Source organism: Erinaceus europaeus, chromosome 8, assembly GCF_950295315.1.
Source record: "Erinaceus europaeus chromosome 8, mEriEur2.1, whole genome shotgun sequence".
NCBI lineage: Eukaryota > Metazoa > Chordata > Mammalia > Eulipotyphla > Erinaceidae > Erinaceus > Erinaceus europaeus.
Genome location: NC_080169.1, coordinates 3383981 through 3403756, shown reverse-complemented (window position 1 = coordinate 3403756; position 19776 = coordinate 3383981). Strand labels below are relative to the sequence as shown.

At 41.2% G+C, this 19776-nt stretch overlaps 1 protein-coding gene across 1 annotated transcript in view; it reads right to left on the bottom strand.

Moving 5' to 3' along the window:
- BMPER (BMP binding endothelial regulator) overlaps window positions 1-19776 on the bottom strand; it is a 292909-nt gene that overhangs the window by 140052 nt on the left and 133081 nt on the right. The window contains exon 10 of the mRNA XM_060195832.1: window positions 19103-19115. Coding sequence (XP_060051815.1) covers window positions 19103-19115 — 13 coding nt within the window. The remainder of the gene's footprint in view (window positions 1-19102; window positions 19116-19776) is intronic.

Here is a 19776-nt window from a genome sequence, read left to right as displayed (position 1 = left end):
GTCAGTTATAACCATCCATTAAGCCAACTTTTAAAAGCAACACTGACGGACACTGTAGCCACAATCCAGCTGAGGCCTAGAGGGAAGGGCGGGATATAAGACATGACTTTTAGCTTCCTTCAGGCAGACTGGCACCACTGAGGCTGGCTGCCCACTTCTCCACGTGAGGGAATCTGTCAAGCGTGAAAGACACTGGCAATTCCTTTCTGGCGTGCGCTTATGCATCTTTCCTCTTTGAGAGGTGCTAAGAATCCAGCTTGGTCAAATCAATCATTTTAAGTTATTCTCAATAATCTACTCCAACATTTCCTAAATTGTTAAAAATGTTGTGGAATCCTCTTACTCTTAGTAAGTCAACAAGGGCCCCATGCCAAATGATTCCTACAAAAAAGTGAGGACCAGGAGCTAACACAGCTCCTTCTGCTCTAATGAACCAGATACTCAGTGAGGAGAACAGAGGGTCTGATATTTCCCACACGTCTCTGTCTGTCACAGCTTCTGTCACAGCAGTCAGATACGTCCTCAGACTGTATAATAAGGAAAACACTTTGGAGGGCGCTAGTCAGCTTCCGTACTGCTACAGGCCTTAACTATTCACAGCACTAGGGGCCTTGCTGTGATTATTATGATTGGTTTTTGTGGGGGTGAGAAGTTCTTGTTGACAATTTTTGGTTAAGCACATCTTTATGGGGGAGTCAGCGGTAGTGCAGTGGGTTAAGCGCAGGTGGCGCTAAGCACAGGGACCAACTAAGGATCCTGGTTTGAGCCCCCCCGCTCCCCACCTCCAGGGGAGTCGCTTCACAGGCGGTGAAGCAGGTCTGCAGGTGTCTGTCTTTCTCTCCATCTCTGTCTTTCCCTCCTCTCTCCATTTCTCTCTGTCCTATCCAACAACGACGACATCAATAACAACAACTACAACAATAATAAAACAAAAGGGCAAGAAAAAGGAAAATAAATAAATAAATATAATTTTTTTTAAAAAAGCACATCTTTAAAATGAACAGTCACTATTCATTAAGTGAGCAATCAACTATATTCCTCAAAGCTATTTCCCATAAAGCTTATGCTGAATAATATGCTCTTAAAATTTGATTTAAGACTGTGTTTTTTACAGACTGAAACATTGCCTTTGACAGTATCTTCTTGTTTGGATTTATTTTTTTCAGAGTTCTGGCCATGCAGACAATCTCAGGACTCCCATTCATTTTGATTTTGTTGACAATTACCTTGACCTTTTTCACAACTTTTGTGTACTTTACTACACATTAAAGGGAACTGGGCTTTGACATGGTCCTTTTTCCCAATTCTATAAAGCAGGTCCACTCTACCAAAGTCTGGCATTTCTGAATTCTTCATAAAAACCATAGCATGAAAACTCCCTCCCACATTCTCTGAAATATAACTGACTACAAGCTCCCCAAGCAAACTATGTGGGATGTGTGGTTTCCATGCCTTTAAAAGGGGCATTTGTAGGATACACTGAGGAATAGTTCAGCCTTGTCTTTCTAGCCTCTTAATTTTCCCCAGCAAACACCCTTCAATCTCGGCCTCTGGGTGGCCTGAACGTGAAAAGATTCTTTAGTGGGTGGTAACTACAGAAACAAAGACCAAGGGAGTCGGGCGGTGGCGCAAAGCGCAGGGACCGGCGTAAGGATCCCGGTTCGAGCCCCCGGCTCCCCACCTGCCGGGGGGTCGCTTCACAGGCGGTGAAGCAGGTCTGCAGGTGTCTGTCTTTCTCTCCCCTCTCTCTCTGTCTTCCCCTCCTCTCTCCATTTCTCTCTGTCCTATCCAACAACAAAGCAACGTCAACAATGGCAATGATAACCGCAACGAGGCTGCAACAACAAGGGCAACAAAAAGGGGGAAAAATGGCCTCCAGGAGCGATGGATTCATGGTGCAGGCACCGAGCCCAGCAATAACCCTGGAGGGAAAACAAAAAAAAGAAACAAAGACCAAAAGACCCAAGGAAAAGACTAGTTTACCCCTTGTAACTCCTTTTCCACAAGACCGTATGTGACACCAGTTTAAACTATGACTGGACAGTGCTAGACTGGGTTTGCTCATGTTTGGGAGCTACTCACTGTCCCAGCCCAGCTTTCCAGCACTATTTAACCTCCGACACCATCTTCCCAGACAATACTTTTAGTCCACCTGCATGTTAGCTATCAGACTCAGGCAAAAATTACTAAAGTCATGGGCCCCATGGAACATACCGAAAATAGACTTCCTAACTTCTCCACACACAAAGCCTCCTCTTTCATCTGCTCTATTCCTGCCTTTGGGTTCCTATTCATTAGACAAGTTGCTCTTCTTTCTATCTTACCACCTTTCAGTCACCAAGTTGTAGATGCTACTAGGATTCAATCCTGCCTTCTCCAGGTAGAGGACCTCACCAATGTGCCCCAGAACCTCACCTCTCCAGAGCCCTGTTTGACGAGGGAAAGACAGAAATAGGCCAGAGGTATGGATCTACCTGCCAGTGTCCATGTCCAGTGGAGAAGTAATTACAGAAGCCAGACCTTCCATCTTCTGCACCCCATAAAGCATTTTGGTCCATTTTCCCAGAGGGATAAAGAATAAGGAAGCTTCTAATGGATGGGGTGGGATACCGAACTCTGGTGGTGGGAAATATATGGAATTGTAGCCCTGTTATCTTACAATCTTGTTAAGTTATAAAATCACTAATAAAAAAAGAATCACTAATAAAAAAAAGTTATGAAATAACTAATAAAAAAAGATTTCTACTAAATCACTGAGGTTAACTGTTATTTCTCTAGTTGACTGCTCATCTTTCCAATGAAGCGGTCAGCCAGATGTGAAAGACAGTGACAGCTGTGCTTAATCGCACATTCCTTCTCCTTCAGGTGAGTGGAGTCTGTGACGCACTGTTGTCTCCTGTAGGTGAGCAGTGTGCACTCTGCAGGTCTCTAGTCTGGGGGCCAGCAAAGATATGTTGTGAGCATTTCTGGACAGACACACAGGAATCAGAGGGCAACAGCAAGGCTGAAAAGACTGAGAGGGAAAAGTGAAAAATGATTTGGTTTTTATTTCAACTACATACAGGCATCTAATTTGTGCCATATGTGGAAAATATAGCTTATCCCAGAGATTTTCAAACTTTTTGATCTCAGGATTCTTTTATGCTCTTAAAAGTTATTGAGCCTCTCAAAGAGATTTTATTTAAATTAAACTATATCTACCTATCAATATTATTTGTACTTTTACTGGTTCATTCTGAAATAACAGAAGCCCATTACAAGTAACATAAATAATACTAATTTATTTTTTAAGACAGTTCTACATTTCTAAATTGAAAGGAAAAAAATCAAATAAGTGACATTTCAACACTTCTATACATCTTTTAATGTCTGACTTAATAGAAAATATTGGGTTCTCTTATTCGCCTCTTTTGATTTATTGTAATATGTCCTGGGTACAGTAAATAACAAAAACAGACTCACAAAGATAGGCAACTATTACACAGAATATTTTAATAACCATCTTGTATAGATGTAGGCATTCTTCTTTGATAAGTAAATACTGAACAGTCTTCCCCCCCCCCCCAGGGTTATTGCTGGGCTCAGTGCCTGCACCATGAATCCACCGCTCCTGGAGGCCATTTTTTCCCCCTTTTTGTTGCCCTTATTGTTGTAGTCTCGTTGTAGTTATTATTATTGCCATTGTTGATGTTGTTCATTGTTGGATAGGACAGAGAGAAGTGGAGAGAGGAGGGGAAGACAGAGAGGGGGAGAGAAAGATAGACACCTGCAGACTTGCTTCACCGCCTATGAAGCGACTCCCCTGCAGGTGGGGAGCCGGGGGCTCGAACCGGGATCCTTACGCCGGTCCCTGCACTTTGCGCCACGTGCACTTAACCCACTGCGCCGCCGCCCGACCCCCAATACTAAACAGTCTTACAGGTTGGCTCTAGTGCAAAGTATCAATCAACTATTCTGTGATGCAGTAAAATGTATTTCTCTACCATGTTCTCTGAGTGGACCTTTCACCTAGGCACAGCTGTTGTGACATTATACACTGATCAATTTAGAAATACTCATTTAGGCCGATGATGCAAGTGCGAAATACCACATTTACTAGTATTATATATTCACTTTTTAGAAAAATTATTTAAGTATTAGGGGCTGAGTGGTGATGCCCCTGGTTGAGTGCACATGTTACCCGGGCTCAAGCCCCCGGTCCCCAACTGCAGGGGGAAAGCTTTGCAAGTGGTGAAGCAGGGCTGGAACTGTCTCTGTCTCTCTCCTTCTCTATTACCTCCTTCCCTCTCGATTTCTGGCTGTCTTTATCCAATAAATAAGTAAAGATAACAATTTTTTTTTAAAAAAAGAAAAATTATTAAGTCTTTAAAAACTGTTGAGCTCACAGTGGATTTGTTTTCACATGAAAGTCAGATTTTATCACTGGCAACTTAGAACTTCTTTTCTTTCTTTCTCTCATTTATTACCACCGGTGCCTGCATGACAACTCCGGCAATGCTACCTTTTTTGTTTTCCCTACCTTCCTTGCATTTTTTTTTTAATAGAAACATGGAGAATTTAAGCAATGAGGGGACCTAGAGAGGAAGGCGGACAGGGAGCAGTGCAGCTCTCATCAGTGAAGCTTTCTCCCTGTAGATGGGGACCTGGGGCTTAAATCCAGGTCCTTGGGCCTAGTGCAATGGTAGGATACGCTCTCTGCTGTCTGGCCCCTGTCATTTTTTTTTTCTTACAGTATTCTACTAACCATTTTATTTATAAGAAAATGCCCGCCAAATACTCAAATCTGAAGAATTTGTGATTCATTCTTTCAAGTAAAAAATCACATTCAATTTTGGATAAATCCATGAGCCTTTTAGATAACTGAATAACTGTACACAGCGTGACAGGGAGGTACCACAGTGGGGCACACAGCCCCCACCGCTGAAGCTTCAGCTGCAATCTCTAGCACTACCACACGCCAGGTCTAATTACTGCTCTCTCTCTCTCTCTCTCTATCTATCTATCTATCTCTTCCTCTCCCTTCATCTCTCCATCTCTCCATCTCTTACTCTTTCTCTTAAGAAAAATAAATGTTGGAAAGAAGAAATAGAAGTGACAACTCTATAAAGAGAGTGTGTTCACAGCAGTGACCAATGCAATGGCCACCTTGATCCATGCCCCAAACTACACCCTTATACTCACTGTCAGGTCAAATACCACCACAGCAAAAGAGACAAAGCATGTCTCACTGTTACGATAAAAAATGGTTACAAACTCATGAATCCTCTAAAAGTGTCTTGGAGGCCTATAAGTTAGGTCCAAGTGCTATTCTTTGAGAACCACTCATTTAAAGGCTTTGGTTTTTAACCTTCTTGAGGTCTACTTCTATGAAATAATTCTTCTAACTATGAGAAACAAAGCAAAGTACAGAGGCACATTTGAGCCATAGAAATGAACTCTAGAAGGGGTCGGGAGATAGCGCAGCTGATTGAGCGCATGTGGCGCCAAGCACAAGGACCTGTGTATGGATTCGGTTCAAGCCCCCAGCTCCCTACCTTCAGGGGAGTGGCTTCACAGGTGGTGATGCAGGTCTGCAGGTGTCTATCTTTCTCTCCCCCTCTCTGTCTTCCCCTCCTCTCTCCATTTCTCTCTGTCCTATCTAACAACGATGACATCAACATCAACAACAATAATAATAACTACAACAATGAAAAGCAACAAGGTCAACAAAAAGGGAAGATATATATATATATATATATATATATATATATATATGGAAATGAACTCTAGGATCCCAAGTATGTATTGCATATCATCAATCAAATATGCACATTCACTGAGTAAACTGTGATGTCATATCAACTATGGACAAAAAAAAATAAGGAAAAAAAATGGTAGCGCACTGAGTTAAGAGTACATGGCATGAAGTGCAGGGACTGCTGTAAGAAACTGGTTTCAAGCCCCCGGCTCCTCACCTGCAGGGGATTCGCTTCACAAGCGGTGAAGCAGGGCTACAGGTGTCTGTCTTTCTCTCCCCCTCTCTGTCTTCCCCTCCTCTCTCTCGACTTCTCTCTGTCCTATTCAGCAATAACAACAGAATGGAAAAAGTGGCGACCAGGAACAGTGGATTAATGTGCATGGAGCCCAAGTGAGAACTCTGGAGGCAAAAAGGAAAAGTATAATCAACATGATTCAGAGCACCAAACGGAAAGCAGTGAAATCTAAAACCACCAGCCCCTTTTCCAGTAAAACCGTCAAAAGATTCCATACCAGTCATTTACACAAAACATTTTCAGGTATTTTGGAGGAGGAAAAAAACCCTTTTTGTGGATACACAATGAAGTATAACCCTTAAGAGGTTAAGGCTAAAAAGAAGCAGATGCTTATGGCTTTAGAGTTTGGGATTTTATTTATTTATTTATTTATTCATTCATTCATTCATTCTCTTTTGTTGCCCTTGTTTTTTTTTCTTCATTGTTTAGAGTTTTTACCTTTACTCCAAAAACACATATGTCATCAACTTCAACTTAGAAGGCCAACAAAGAACTTTCACAAACACAGTGGCCATTTTCACTTTAGTGGCTGAACTCTTGGCCATCAGTCAGGCGCCATGAAAGGCCAGCAAAACCGTGTTCTAGAATGTTTCAGCAAGTGTTCTCTCAAGATGGTCACTGTGTTAAGTAAACCAGGTCCTACAAGAATCAAACCTAATGTGCAGAAGTAAACAAAACTGACTTTTAAAGTTGTTTGCTTAAAATTTTTCATACAAAGATTAGTAGATGAGAAGTTTCCACACTGCTCTCATTTCAAAATCCAAGACATATTTACACAAAGATGATACATATTGAAGATACAACACAACGGAGAACCCATGATTCCTAATCATGTCAGTTATTGAGTGCCTGTCTGTAATAGAGTTATGCTTTGATCCTATCAGCATTCTGCCAACTTTGGTGCACAACTATTACTCTAGAATCACAGCCCCCTCTCAGCTTCCAGTCTAATCAGGACAAAAGGAAGTAGAGAATCGTCCAATCTCAAGGCCTTGCTCCTTCCAATTTCTCAGAAATACTGATATCCACTCCATAAGGAATTCAGGGCCCACACTCCCAGAGAGGGATAAAGAATTGGGAAGGAGGGATGGAACATGGAACTCTGGTGGTGGGAACTGTGTGGAATTGTAACCCTGCTATCTTGCAATCTTGTTCATCATTATTAAATCACTAATAAAAATTTTAAAAAGAAAGAAGTTTTGATACCTTACTAGGCTATCGCAGGAAGTGATATTCTACGACTAAACCCACGTAGAGGATCTGAAATCGTTTTCAGTCCCTTAGAGCTAAGATCTCACCCTAATGTTTCATGGTCAGGGGCATTCCTGTCCCCACAAACTCCCTAGAACCAGTTTCAAATTAAATGCAAACATCTAATAGGTATTTAATAGGTAGGTTAGAAATACTTCGAGCTGGGTGGAGGGGGGGTGGGGGCATGCCTGGTTCAGTGCACTTTATAATGCACAAAAAAAAAGGAAGGAAGGAAGGAAGGAAGGAAGGAAGGAAGGAAGGAAGGAAGGAAGGAAGGAAGGAAGGAAGGAAGGAGGAGAAAGAGAAGAAGAAAACACCATGTCATCTCCACCCCTAAAGCCTTTTCTTTTATGCAGTAGCAACAAATGAACACAATCTAGGCTTCCCCACTATGTCCCCAGATAGAGTCATGAACAAATATGCTCAGGATTTGAAGAGATGAGTCCAAGCCTCATCCAAATAACTTCATGCCTTCAGGCGAGACTGGAGCCCTGCTTCCTTTAAGCAATGAACATTGATTCTGTCTAACACCCAGGACCCAGAACTCCTTACTTCTCAGGCCCTAAACTACAGGTCAAAGGGAGGCACAGCTTCCAAAAAAAGGACCGGGTGCCCCCTCTGGGTGTCTTAGCATCTGCAGTGCTGACTCCAGATGGAAATGTTGCCTTTCTAGGACCCCACCGACACCTCGCAGACCCCGAGCACCCATCACCGTTCCAGAGGTAGTGCCAAATAGTTCTTTTTCCTCTGTATCTGGCTCCTAGTCTGTTTGAATGCCATTTTTTTAGCCTAATCACTGCTTTCTCCCTTTAAAATATATCATACTTTTTTTTTTCTGGGTCGGCTTCTTAGACAAAACCAAATGCATACTTAGGAAAATAAAAGAAGCAATTCAGAACACCATTTTAAATACTTAAATCACTTGATTGAAAGGTCAAATTAAAGGTTATGCCTTACTTTTAGGGATATACTTTAAGATGTTTAGGTAAAAGCACCCATTTGCAGGCTTATTTTTAAACAGTAATGATAAAATTATATAACCAATCGGCACAGTGTCTCAAGATGATTTTTTAAAATTCACTAAGCAAACAGAATTCCTGGGTCGCTTATTATAGCTTGCAACATTTTTGCATTTCCACCAGGATTTTGGAAATTCGGTATGGCCTGATATGTATGGAAGAATCAAGTGAAGCAGTCTAGATTAAAATCCCTCCAAAGTGAAGCAGTCTAGATTAAAATCCCTCCAAAGTGAAGCAGTCCAGATTAAAATCCCTCCAAAGTGAAGCAGTCTAAATTAAAATCCCTCCAAAGTGAAGCAGTCTAGATTAAAATCCCTCCAAAGACCATCTTTTGATGCTGCTTTTGAATCATCTAATTCATTTGCTCAAAATTCACACTACAATAAAGGTCACTTGTCACTTATAGATGAGAATTTGAGTTCAGATTCTGAAATTTTAACAATACTATATACTCAGGATTAGTATTTGTGGTAGTAGCCAAAACACTCACAACCACAACAGGGGCTTTTTAGGTAACACTTAGTCTCTGAGTAGAGAGCGGTTACTGTATGCAAAGCCTGAGTGCAACAGAGAGGGACAGCAGAAGGAAAGTTCAAGTAATTTATAGAGTCACTTCTGGGAAAAGGATGCAGAACGGAAGTGGGGAAGAATGAATAATGTTAGTTTTACCATGTACCTTTTAGCACTATTTTACTTTTCCTCATACCAGCATACTAACTCTATTAAAAATAAAAATCCATTTAAACAAAGAAAGCTCTTATTCAAGCCTATAATTTATTCAGAATAATGTCCTGATTTTGTTTCTAATAGCTATGGCAATAAGATGGAATTCCTTTAAAAATAAAGTGGATTCAAGGATGTCTATTTTTATAACTTTGGTTTACTTTGACACAAGATAGAATATACAAATGTGTTCTCTTCGCCCTTAAGTTACTTGGCTTTTACTTCAACCAATAAGAAAATTAAAGAAAGAAAGAAATTTTAAAGAATATGTCTTCTCAATAAATTGTGTAAAAGTACAACTAAATCCCTAAACATGATCAAAAATAGATACTAAATATAACTTGCACCATTTCAAACTTACTGTGACAGCCGATGGTTGCTACCAAAACTGCCACAGCATATGCAGTGACTGACTAGGTTACCCCAAGAAAGGCATGTCATTTTTATCTACCCAATCTTCACTTCAAATTTGTATAAAAGGGTTGGCGTTCATATGCTCAGAACCTCAGGAAACTTGAAATTAGTTAGCACTTTGGCAAGAATTTTTGGAAACTGGGAGGGATGTGTTCAAGATAGCAAAGGCAGAAATATGTAGAGTCAGAGAACAGGATAAAAATGGTTGAAATACAGACAACTAAGAGAAAGAGCTAACTATGACAAATGTCCTGATCAAATACTGTACCATGTGGTGGCCCTCTCCCACTGAGAATGCGTAGAAAAATGTGCAAGTTATGGCATCAGATGTGTCCTACACTGATTATGCTAAATATATTTTACCCTGGGTCTGCTGTACTTCCTTATTAGTCAACAGTATTGCAATAAGAAAGTGTTTTAATAGAAAACTCTAGATTCCCAAAGATGAATAATGACTAACCACAGCTGACAAGCTATTATAATTCTAGCTACTGGTCAGGAGTTTGTTGTAAAACCATTTTTCTTCTTTTTTAAATTTTAGCAGTAACAATATTGATCCACAAAATTATAAGGCAACAGGGGTATAATTCCACATTGTTCCCACCACCAGAGTTCTCCTACCTAGAAGCAGTAATTCTCTCAAGGTCACAGATATGGGTTGACTAATATTTCTATAATTATCTGTATATATTTATGTATATTTGCCCATTTTTCCTATGGTCCTACCATTTTTTCCTTCCTTCCTTCCTTCCTTCCTTCCTTCCTTCCTTCCTTCCCTCCCTCCCTCCCTCCCTCCCTCCCTCCCTCCCTCCCTCCTTCCCTCCTTCCTTCCTTCCTTCCTTCCTTCCTTCCTTCCTTCCTTCCTTCGTCACACCTAAACCTGATACTACATCTGAATATCCTTGGATTAAAATTCTTTTTGTGGTGCAGAAGGAAGGAACTTTGTCCTCTTTAACTGCTTCTCTATGGGATGCGGACATAGGCCAGTTGATCCCTGTAACCCCCTTGTCTCCACCTTTCCCCAGTAAGATAGGACTCTGGAGCTGTAACGTTCTGTGTGGCATGTTAGCAAGGTCGCTGGCCTAGGGAAGTCGGGATGGGATCATAGAAGCACATAGAACTTGGTGACTGGAAGGCAATAAGATACAAATGAAGCCGGACAACGTGTTTTATAGGCAGGAACCAAAGGACAGGATTAGACGAGGGGCTCTAGGGCAGGAAGAAGCTAGGAAGTCTATGCTCCTAGGAGCCCAGGACTTCAGTGATCTTTGCTTGAGCCTGTAGCTGACGTGGAGGATCTCTGGACACACTGTCTGGGAGGATGGTGTCAGAGTAGAGAGCAGAACCAGAAAGCTCAGTGAGGGCAGAGAGTAGCTCCCACACTTGAAAAATAGACAAATACAATTAACCGTTTAGTACACTGGTCTGACCTGGGGTCCACATATCTCCAGATTGAGCACATATTGTAACCTCCAGGTTACCTACCTGTCAGTCTGTGCTGATGGTCCGTGGTGTCAGCTGGGAAAATTCTAGGCTGCACACATTACAGGACCAGTCTCCCCTTGAGTGGCAGAGTAAGGTGATAACTTAGCCTCTCTTCAGAGCGTGGGGCAGCCCTTACCAGCTCTACGTTGTACTGAGTAAGGTCCTGCAGCGGTCCGAAAAATGGCTAATAAGACATTCCTGATGGAAGTCACCAGTGATGGCAACAGAGGAATCCCTTAGAGGTCTTGTCTCATACTGGAAAAATCCAAGGATTTCCTAAATAGGAGCCTAGGTCAAAAGGGGGTGCGGAATTGAACAAAACTGCCATCATTAAATGAGCCAGATATTAAATGAGCTAGACAATGAGACATTTATAGGTATTTTGTAAATGACTGTCATAGAGCTAGACAGAATCTGACCGCAAAGCAAATCTTCAGAGAGTTTGTTGGAGAACTGTGACTCTTGCAATCAATCCTCACTCTTTATGAAGGTACCAAATAAGCTTTGTTACTGCTGCACTGGCTTTGCAGGAACTTCTAGCAGAACCACTTCTAGCTTCATTCTTGCAGAAGGGTCTGTCCTAAGGAAATGTCAAGTTGTCTAAATCTGACCCATTGCTTTGTGTTTAGAACATTCATGCACTCTTCTAATGAATGCTTACTACATGTAGGTGAGTCCCTGACATGAAGGTCATTATTTCACCCTTCTAGGCTTCTCTTTGGAAGCCAAAAGCGAGAGGTAGCATATAACTTGTCACACAGGTTTGTATAACTTGGATAATTTCTTGAAACTAGCAGTAAAATGAAGGAAGGTTTTTTCCAGAGGCAAACAGAGGAAATGTATAACCTGAAGAAACTTGATCTTCACTTTGCACTGGAAAGATCTCAGAAAAGGGGCTGCAGGGACTGCATGTTGGGAATAACGACTTCATGTTATAGGCTCTTATTTTGTGCTGAGTGACACAGAAAAAGAAATGGTTTGCAAGTTGCAGACACCAATCTTGAGAACATCTGAAGAAACCAGACTCTGTTTCCCTTGTCTAAGAGGGAAGAGGAAATAGGAAGATCACCCAAAAAATAAAAGAAAATGTAGTAGGTATAGCGGTGACTTAGAAAGCGAAGGCAAGGTCTCAGAAGGGAATAATAACAGGCATCAATTTCCACATGGGGGTCAGCCATCTTTGTCCAAATGGCCCATAAGCCTCTCTGCTATGTGTCTCTTCATTCTCCTGACTAGAAATTCAGGGGAGTGCACTCTATGGAGAATACTTAGATAGAGTGGGGGTGGGGCGTCACTAATTATAAGTCTCATACACACACACACACACGTCATAGAACATATACTCAGTTGAGTCCTACTCAGCAAATAAAAAGGAGTAGATTCTGTTCTACAAGCTAAATGGATGGAACTGGCAGAGAACAGACTTAGTGAAGTAAGAAAGCGAAGGATAACTACAGGTGATTTCACTCATGGGGGATATAGAGAATTCAAACACATAAATTCAAAAAAATAAAACTCCTATCTATGACCTTGGGAGAACTATGGTGATACTCTAAGAGAAGATCCCTCGATTATCTTACAGCCATATAAACTGTTATTAAGTTGCCAATAAAATATATATTAAAGATAAAAATAAATAAAGGTCTCACTGAAAAATGGCTCTACATACCTTCAGTAATTTCCATAAAAAACTAAGTGAAATATTTTACCTGAACCCTCATACCTATTTCTACTTCCTATAAGACCCCAAAATAAGATCGCTCCTTATGGCCAGGACTGTTTAATTTTTTTAAATTTTTATGGTTAACAGATATATGAAAATATGCTCCAAGAGTTTGATTGTCAGAGAAATTGAAATAAAGACAACAATGAGATACCACTTCACTCCTGTGAGAACGTCAGACATCAGAAAAGGTAACAGCAGCAAGTGCTGGAAAGGTTGTGGGGACAAAGGAACCCTCCTGCACTGCTGGTGGGAATGCCAGTTGGTCCAACCCCTGTGGAGAGCAGTCTGGAGAACTCTCAGAAGGCTAGAAATGGACCTACCCTATGATCCTGCAATTCCTCTCCTGGGGATAGATCCTAAGGAACCCAACACATCCATCCAAAAAGAGGTGTGTACACCTATGTTCATAGCAGCACAATTTGTAATAGGCAAAACCTGCAAGCAACCCAGGTGTCCAACAGCACATGAGTGGCTGAGAAGACTGTGTTCTATATACACAATGGAATACTACTCAGCTGTGAAGAATGATAAACTCACCTTCTTTACCTCCTTTTGGATGGAGCCTGAAGGAATCATGTTTAGTGAGATCAGCCAGAAACAGAAGGATGAATATGAGATGATCTCACTCTTGGACAGTAGTTTAGAAATAAGAACAGAAAGAGAAAAATGTTTTAAAAGGAACAAGCAAATAAGAAATTACTCTTGGGAGTTGGGTGGTAGCTCAGTGGGTTAAGCGCAGGTGGTGCAAAGTGCAAAGACCAGCGTAAGGATCCCGGTTTGAGCCCCCGGCTCCCCACCTGCAGGGGAGTCGCTTCACAGGAAGTGAGGCAAGTCTGCAGGTGTCTGTCTTTCTCTCCCCCTCTCTGTCTTCCCCTCCTCTCTCCATTTCTCTCTGTCCTATCCAACAATGACAACAACAATAATAACTACAACAATAAAACAACAAGGACAATAAAAAGGAAATAAATAAATAAATAAATAAATATTTTTAAAAGAAATTACTGGGGTTTTTTTTGTTTTGTTTTGCCTCCTGGGTTATTATTGCTGGGGCTCAGTGCCTGCACCAGGAATCCACTGCTCCTGGAGGCCATTTTGTTGCCCTTGTTGTTGTTATTGTCATTGTTATTATTATTACTATTGCTGCTGTTCAATAATTACTATTGTTGAACATGACAGAGAGAAATTGAAAGAGGTGGGGAGATGAGGGGGGAGGGAAAGACAGACACCTGAAGCCCTGCTTCACCACTTGTGAAGTGACCACCCTGCAAGTGGGGAGCAGAGGGCTCAAACAGGGATCCTTGCGCGGGCCCTTGAACATCGCACCATGTGCACTTAACCTGCTGTGATGCCACCTGACATCCAAGAAATTACTCTTTTTATTAGACTTGAATTCATCAACTCAGATTAATTTCTTTTAGTTGAGGGAATTGCCACAATTTTAAAAATCGTGCCATTGCTAAGTCACATAGTGTAATTAATTTCCCTTAATTAGACAAAAGAAACCTGCATTATAACTAATCATCCAGCATTATCAAAAAATTCAGAGATATCACTCTCAGGCAGAAGTTGAAAAACAAGATCAGAAGAGAAAACACAAGTAGAACCTGAAATGGAATTGGTGTATTGCACCAAAGTAAAAGACTATGGGGTGGGTGGGGAGAATACAGATCCAAAAAGGATGACAGAGGACTTAGTGGGGGCTGTATTGTTATATGGAAAACTGGGAAATGTTATGCATGTACAAACTATTGTATTTACTGTCGAATGTAAACCATTAATTCCCCAATAAAGAAATTAAAAAACAGAATTCAGAGATAATAAATACCACTGTTTGGAATGCATATTAAAGAGATAGTCATTCTAAAATCTTTGTTCAAAAGTTTCAAAAAATGTTTTGCAAAATCCTCTTCGCACATTTCCATTAGCTGTCAAATAAGGAGGATTTCCCTACAAAGCTTGGGGAGGCATCTTACAGCAAACATGAGTAGTAAACAACTAACCCATTAGAATAACAAGACCAGTGGAGTGAACCCCTTACTTATCCCAAGCCTTTATCTCCCTCTCCCCCCACCTCTGTCTCTCTCTCATCATTGCAAGGACTTCACCATGGAGGAACAACTTTTTCAAATACAGACATAGGCAGAGAGAAAGAGACCATGAAACTGGTGATTCCCCCAGTGCAGTGATGACTGGCTCAACCTTGGGAAACCTTCCCTCTTGACAAATTTATAATGCATGCATCTATGTATATGTGTGGAAGCCAGCTCTATCTTGTCTAAAAAAATGCAATCATCAGGTTGAATCCTAAGCTTAATAGATAAATAAGACATGTACTCCTCAGGGACGGAGAGATTGTCATTGGGCAGGATATTGTCATGTGTGCAGCCCATGTTCAAACCCTAGCACCATGTGGAAGTACCACTGGCACTTGGGAGAGCTCTAATACAATGGTCTGTCTATCTATGTATGTATGCATGTATGTATGTATGTATCTATCTATCTATCTATCTATCTCTATCTCTGTGTGTGAATGTGTCTGTCTCTCTCTCTCTCTGTTTTTTTTTTTTCTCTTTGTTTTGTTTTTGCCTCCCAGGTTATTGCTGGGACTCAATACCTTCCTGTACTACAAATCCAATCCTTCCATGGCCTTTTTCAATTTTTGTTGTTGTTGTTTGTTTGTTTGATAGAACAGAGAGAAATTGAGAGGGGAAGGGAAGACAGAGAATAAGAGAGAAAGACACCTGCAGACGTACTTCACCTTTTGTGAAGTGACACCCCCCCCCCGCAGGTAGGAAGGTGGGGGCACGAAATAGGATCCTTATGCGGGTCCTTGAGCTTCTTACTACATACGCAACACTACCACACAGCCCCCCGTGTCTCTCTCTCTCTCTCTCTCTATACATATACATATATATCTTTATCTTCATGGGGGAAAAAATTGACCCAGATGGAAACAATGAAATTGTGAAGTACAAGCTCTGTAAAAAAAAAAAAAAAAATGAAGAGGCGGAGGAAAAAGAAAAGGGAGGAGAACTCTTCAGAGATGAGGAATAATCTGATTTTTCCTGTTTGAGAACTGCATTTTTAAAAGGGTCTCTTGACCGACCTCATTTTGTACATTCCTCACCGGCACTCATGTCTCTGGGACCCAGCAGACACTTACTTCCCTGAGGGGATAATTCTAGAAAATTCAGCCCAGTCATCCTGCCTCTTGTGTCTTCCACATTTTTTCCTACTTTTTATTTTCTCCAAGTATGACCTACAAGGAATGGGAGTAAAATGCTATCTAAAGAAGAAGAAGAAAAAAAAAAAAGGTCTCTAAGATGTAGGCCAGGAATCTTCATTTTAATAAGCACCTTATGTGCAATCCCTAAGCATGCTAAAATGTGAGCAGTGATAATAGACATTTCTTTTTTGGTTTGTGTGTTTGTTTGCCTCCAGGGTTATAGCTGGGGCTCGGTGCCTGCACTATGAATTCACTGCTCCTGGAGGCCAATTATTATTTTTTTTTATAAGATAGAGAGAAATTGAGAGAGATGGGGGAGATAGAGGGGGAGAGAGAAAGATAGACACCTGCAGACCTGCTTCATCACTTGCAAAGTGACCCACCCCCCTTGCAGGTGGGGAGCCAGGGGGCTCGAACCGGGATCCTTGTGTGGGTCCTTCTGCTTTGTAATATGTGTATTTAACCTGGTGTGCCACTGCCTGGCCCCCCAATAAACATTTCTAAAAGGGATTATAATCTACTACTCTTATTTTAGCCTAGGTATGAGATAGAAGACACACAAAATGTACCAACACATACACACACAGAGAGAGAGAGAGAGATTTGTAATCCTAAGGAAGACTGTCTTCCATCCTCTAAATCAAAATGCCCACCGACTTTGCATCTAGGTGTTCAGTAGACAAAAGAAAATTAACACACTCCCCCATCATCCCACCTCAAATCCAATGTATATGATCTAGATTCAAGTCAGGGGATTTCAATCTTTAAATGTTTTAGTTGGACTCCTCTCCCTCTGGGATAAAAATTTTAAAAATAGAATAAATGTCTAGCTCCTTCTCTTACCCTTTGTTTCCACTGCTCACTTCGTTCACCCTAAACTGCTTCTAGGGCGTTTCTTCTTTTTTCCCCCTCTGGTTCCTGCATCCTGTCCTTGGACATGCTGTTCTGTCTGCTTTCCTTCCAAATTCTTCTTGCCCCTGACACATCCACATTCATCTGCCAGGCTTCAGTCTAACTACTGTTTCCCCTGTAAAATCTCTCAGAACAACCTCCTCCGCCCCAGAACAAAGGTCTGTTCCCCCCATGTATATTCTCACCGGTACGTTCTATGGCTCTCTGTGCACCAATCACTCCTTTGCCAAGTTTCTAAGTGCTTCAGACTATTTCACGGCCCTTATTATACTATTCTCAAGTTGCTGGTTTATTTACTTTTTCTTCACTAGAGCTCCATGAAGTAGGAAATATGTCTGTCCTACACACTGGTAACCCCAAGGTAAAGTACAAGGTCGGGCACCAAGTAGAGTGAGTGCTATGTGTGTGAAATAAATCATCGAACAGAGGAGCGGTCCCTGCTGTCTTAGCTCTTTAAAATCCAGGAGAAATACTTTTGCTCCTATGACATCACTCCAAGGAGGAGACTAAACTCACTAACAGCAGGCAACTTTCCATTTCAGTGCGTTCTCCAAGGACTTTATGAGTTTGAAAGGAAAAATGATGCAGATGGGGGGGGGGTGTTTAATGTGTTTTGGCCACAGAAGTAAAATCTGGGCAGTGGGGAGAGCTGGTTCTGAGACAACAGTCAACCTTGAATAGGAGAGCCCTTGATGTTGGTCCCTGACCAGAGAATGGCCCCTAGTCCGTGCAGAGTCCTCCTAATAATCCCAGCTGTCCATACTGTGGGATTTATGAAGAAATCAAAAGCCTAGTTTCCACTGATGCTTGGAAGTTGAAGGGGAAGGTGATATTCTTTTTCTTTTTCTCCAAAGCTACACTGCAAACACACTGATGCAACCGTGCAGACAACTCAGTCACCCACAACAGGGCCCTCATTTCCTAAGGATTCACACCAGCCGGTGTGTGATTAACTCAGTGATTGAGCAAAACACCCATCTGCAAGGCTTTTGCTACTCAACCCTCTGGAAAGTAAGGGTATTATTTTATTTTCATTTTATCTTGCCATCCTAAACACTGATGAGGATTTTACAGGAGACTAAGCACTAGGGTCCTGCCTGCTGGAAGGTCATATTTTCACCCAGCAAACACCTCTCTGTTCAAAAGAACAGGAAAAACAAAGAAGCCAAGGCAAGCTATATATTTCAATTTCAAGGTGAAGCAAAAAACATTAAACGCAAAACAACATTAAAAAAAAAAACTTGGGGAGTTGGGCTGTAGCCCAGCATTAAGCCACGTGGCACAAAGTGCAAGGACCAGTGTAAAGATCCGGGTTCGAGTCCCCGGCTCCCCACCTGCAGGGGAGTCACTTCACAAGCGGTGAAGCAGGTCTGCAGGTGTCTTTCTCTCCCCCTCTCTGTCTTCCCCTCCTCTCTCCATTTCTCTCTGTTCTATCCAACAACAATGACAACAATAATAACCACATATAAAACAATAAGGGCAACCAAAGGGAGTAAATAAATAAAATAAATATTTAAAAAATAAATAAATAAACTTATGTTTTGTGAATCTGTCCCCTCCTGGGAATTTGTCTCTCATCTTTAAATTTACAAGGGAAAAAGTAGGACAATATCAAAGGGAAAATGCATCTATAACATGGTGTCTCTCTAGAATGAAAGCAGCTCTGGAGGTATTTGTGATAAAGCCAAGGCAGACCTGCATGAAAAGTTTCAGCTACTTGAAGCAGAAGACAAACACCTGCCCAGTTCAGGATTGAAAGTGTAGCATGGAACTCATCTTGGAGTCCAGTTTTATCTCTAAACTTTTGAGAGGTATGCAGAATTTTGCCAGGACCTTTCCTAGATGATAGCAAGATTCATAAAGATAAGATAAGATAAAATAAAATAAAATAAAATAAAATAAAATAAAATAAAATAAAATAAAATAAAAAGCTTTCTAAGTACGGCAAGTTTTAAAATTTAGAAAGTTCTAAAGTTCCCTAAATCTGAAAGCTACCCATGAAGTTCATCTTCAACACTAGATCTGCTGGGGGCAGGCGAATTTTAAAGAACAGCACCAGAGAACTCTCCTCAAAATGTGCTGAAAGTGAGATCGCCCTATATACTAAGGCGGCAGGGATTGAAAAGGAACAGACTTCTATTTGGTTCCTTAAAAAAAAAAAAAAAAAAAATAGTCCTCTCCAGTCCTAGATCTCATAGTTAAAGTTAGTTTTTCTTTTTCTTTTAATTCATTATTTAATTAATTTATTTCTTTGATAGAGACAGAAAAATGCAAAGGGAAGGGGAGATAGAAAGGGAGAGAAATAGAGAGAGACACTTGCAGCACTGCTTCACCATTTGTGAAGCTTTCCCCCTGCAGGTGGGGGCAGGGGCTCAAACCCTGGTCCTTGTGCACTGCAACATAAGCTTTCAACCAGATACGCCACTGCCTGGTCTCTGAAGTCAGTCTTTCTACAGGTTGTTACCAGATGCTTCAAATGAGTCGTTCTCTGTTTTCTCCTAGCAAACAAAGTTGAAATGCAAACTGGGTCATGGCCGCTAATAACTTCAAACTCAGCACAGGCAGCTTAGACCACAGAGAGCGCTTTTGGATATTGACATTGGCAAGTACAGGTGTGTCTTGCTTAACAACTAGAACAAGTTCCTCTGAATGTACCAGCGCATCCTTAGAAAAAATATCAATGTTGTGCAAACAGCATGGATGGTATGACCCAACTCCGCACCAAGGCTACATGGTGCTTCCTCAGGGCACGGTCCTAAAGACAGAAATGACTTTAAATAAGGATGACTGCGGTAGGTTTTAAGCCAAACTAAGTAAATCTACTCCTGCTTATAATCACTGGTAAAACTCAGCCATTTGGCTTAGGTTGACAAGTCTTTTAATTATCTTTGGTAAAGATAATAGCTTTAATTCATGTATTCACTTAGCCACCAGGGTCATTGCTGCGGTTTTGTTCCTGCACTGCTCCACTGTTGTTTGCCATTTTTA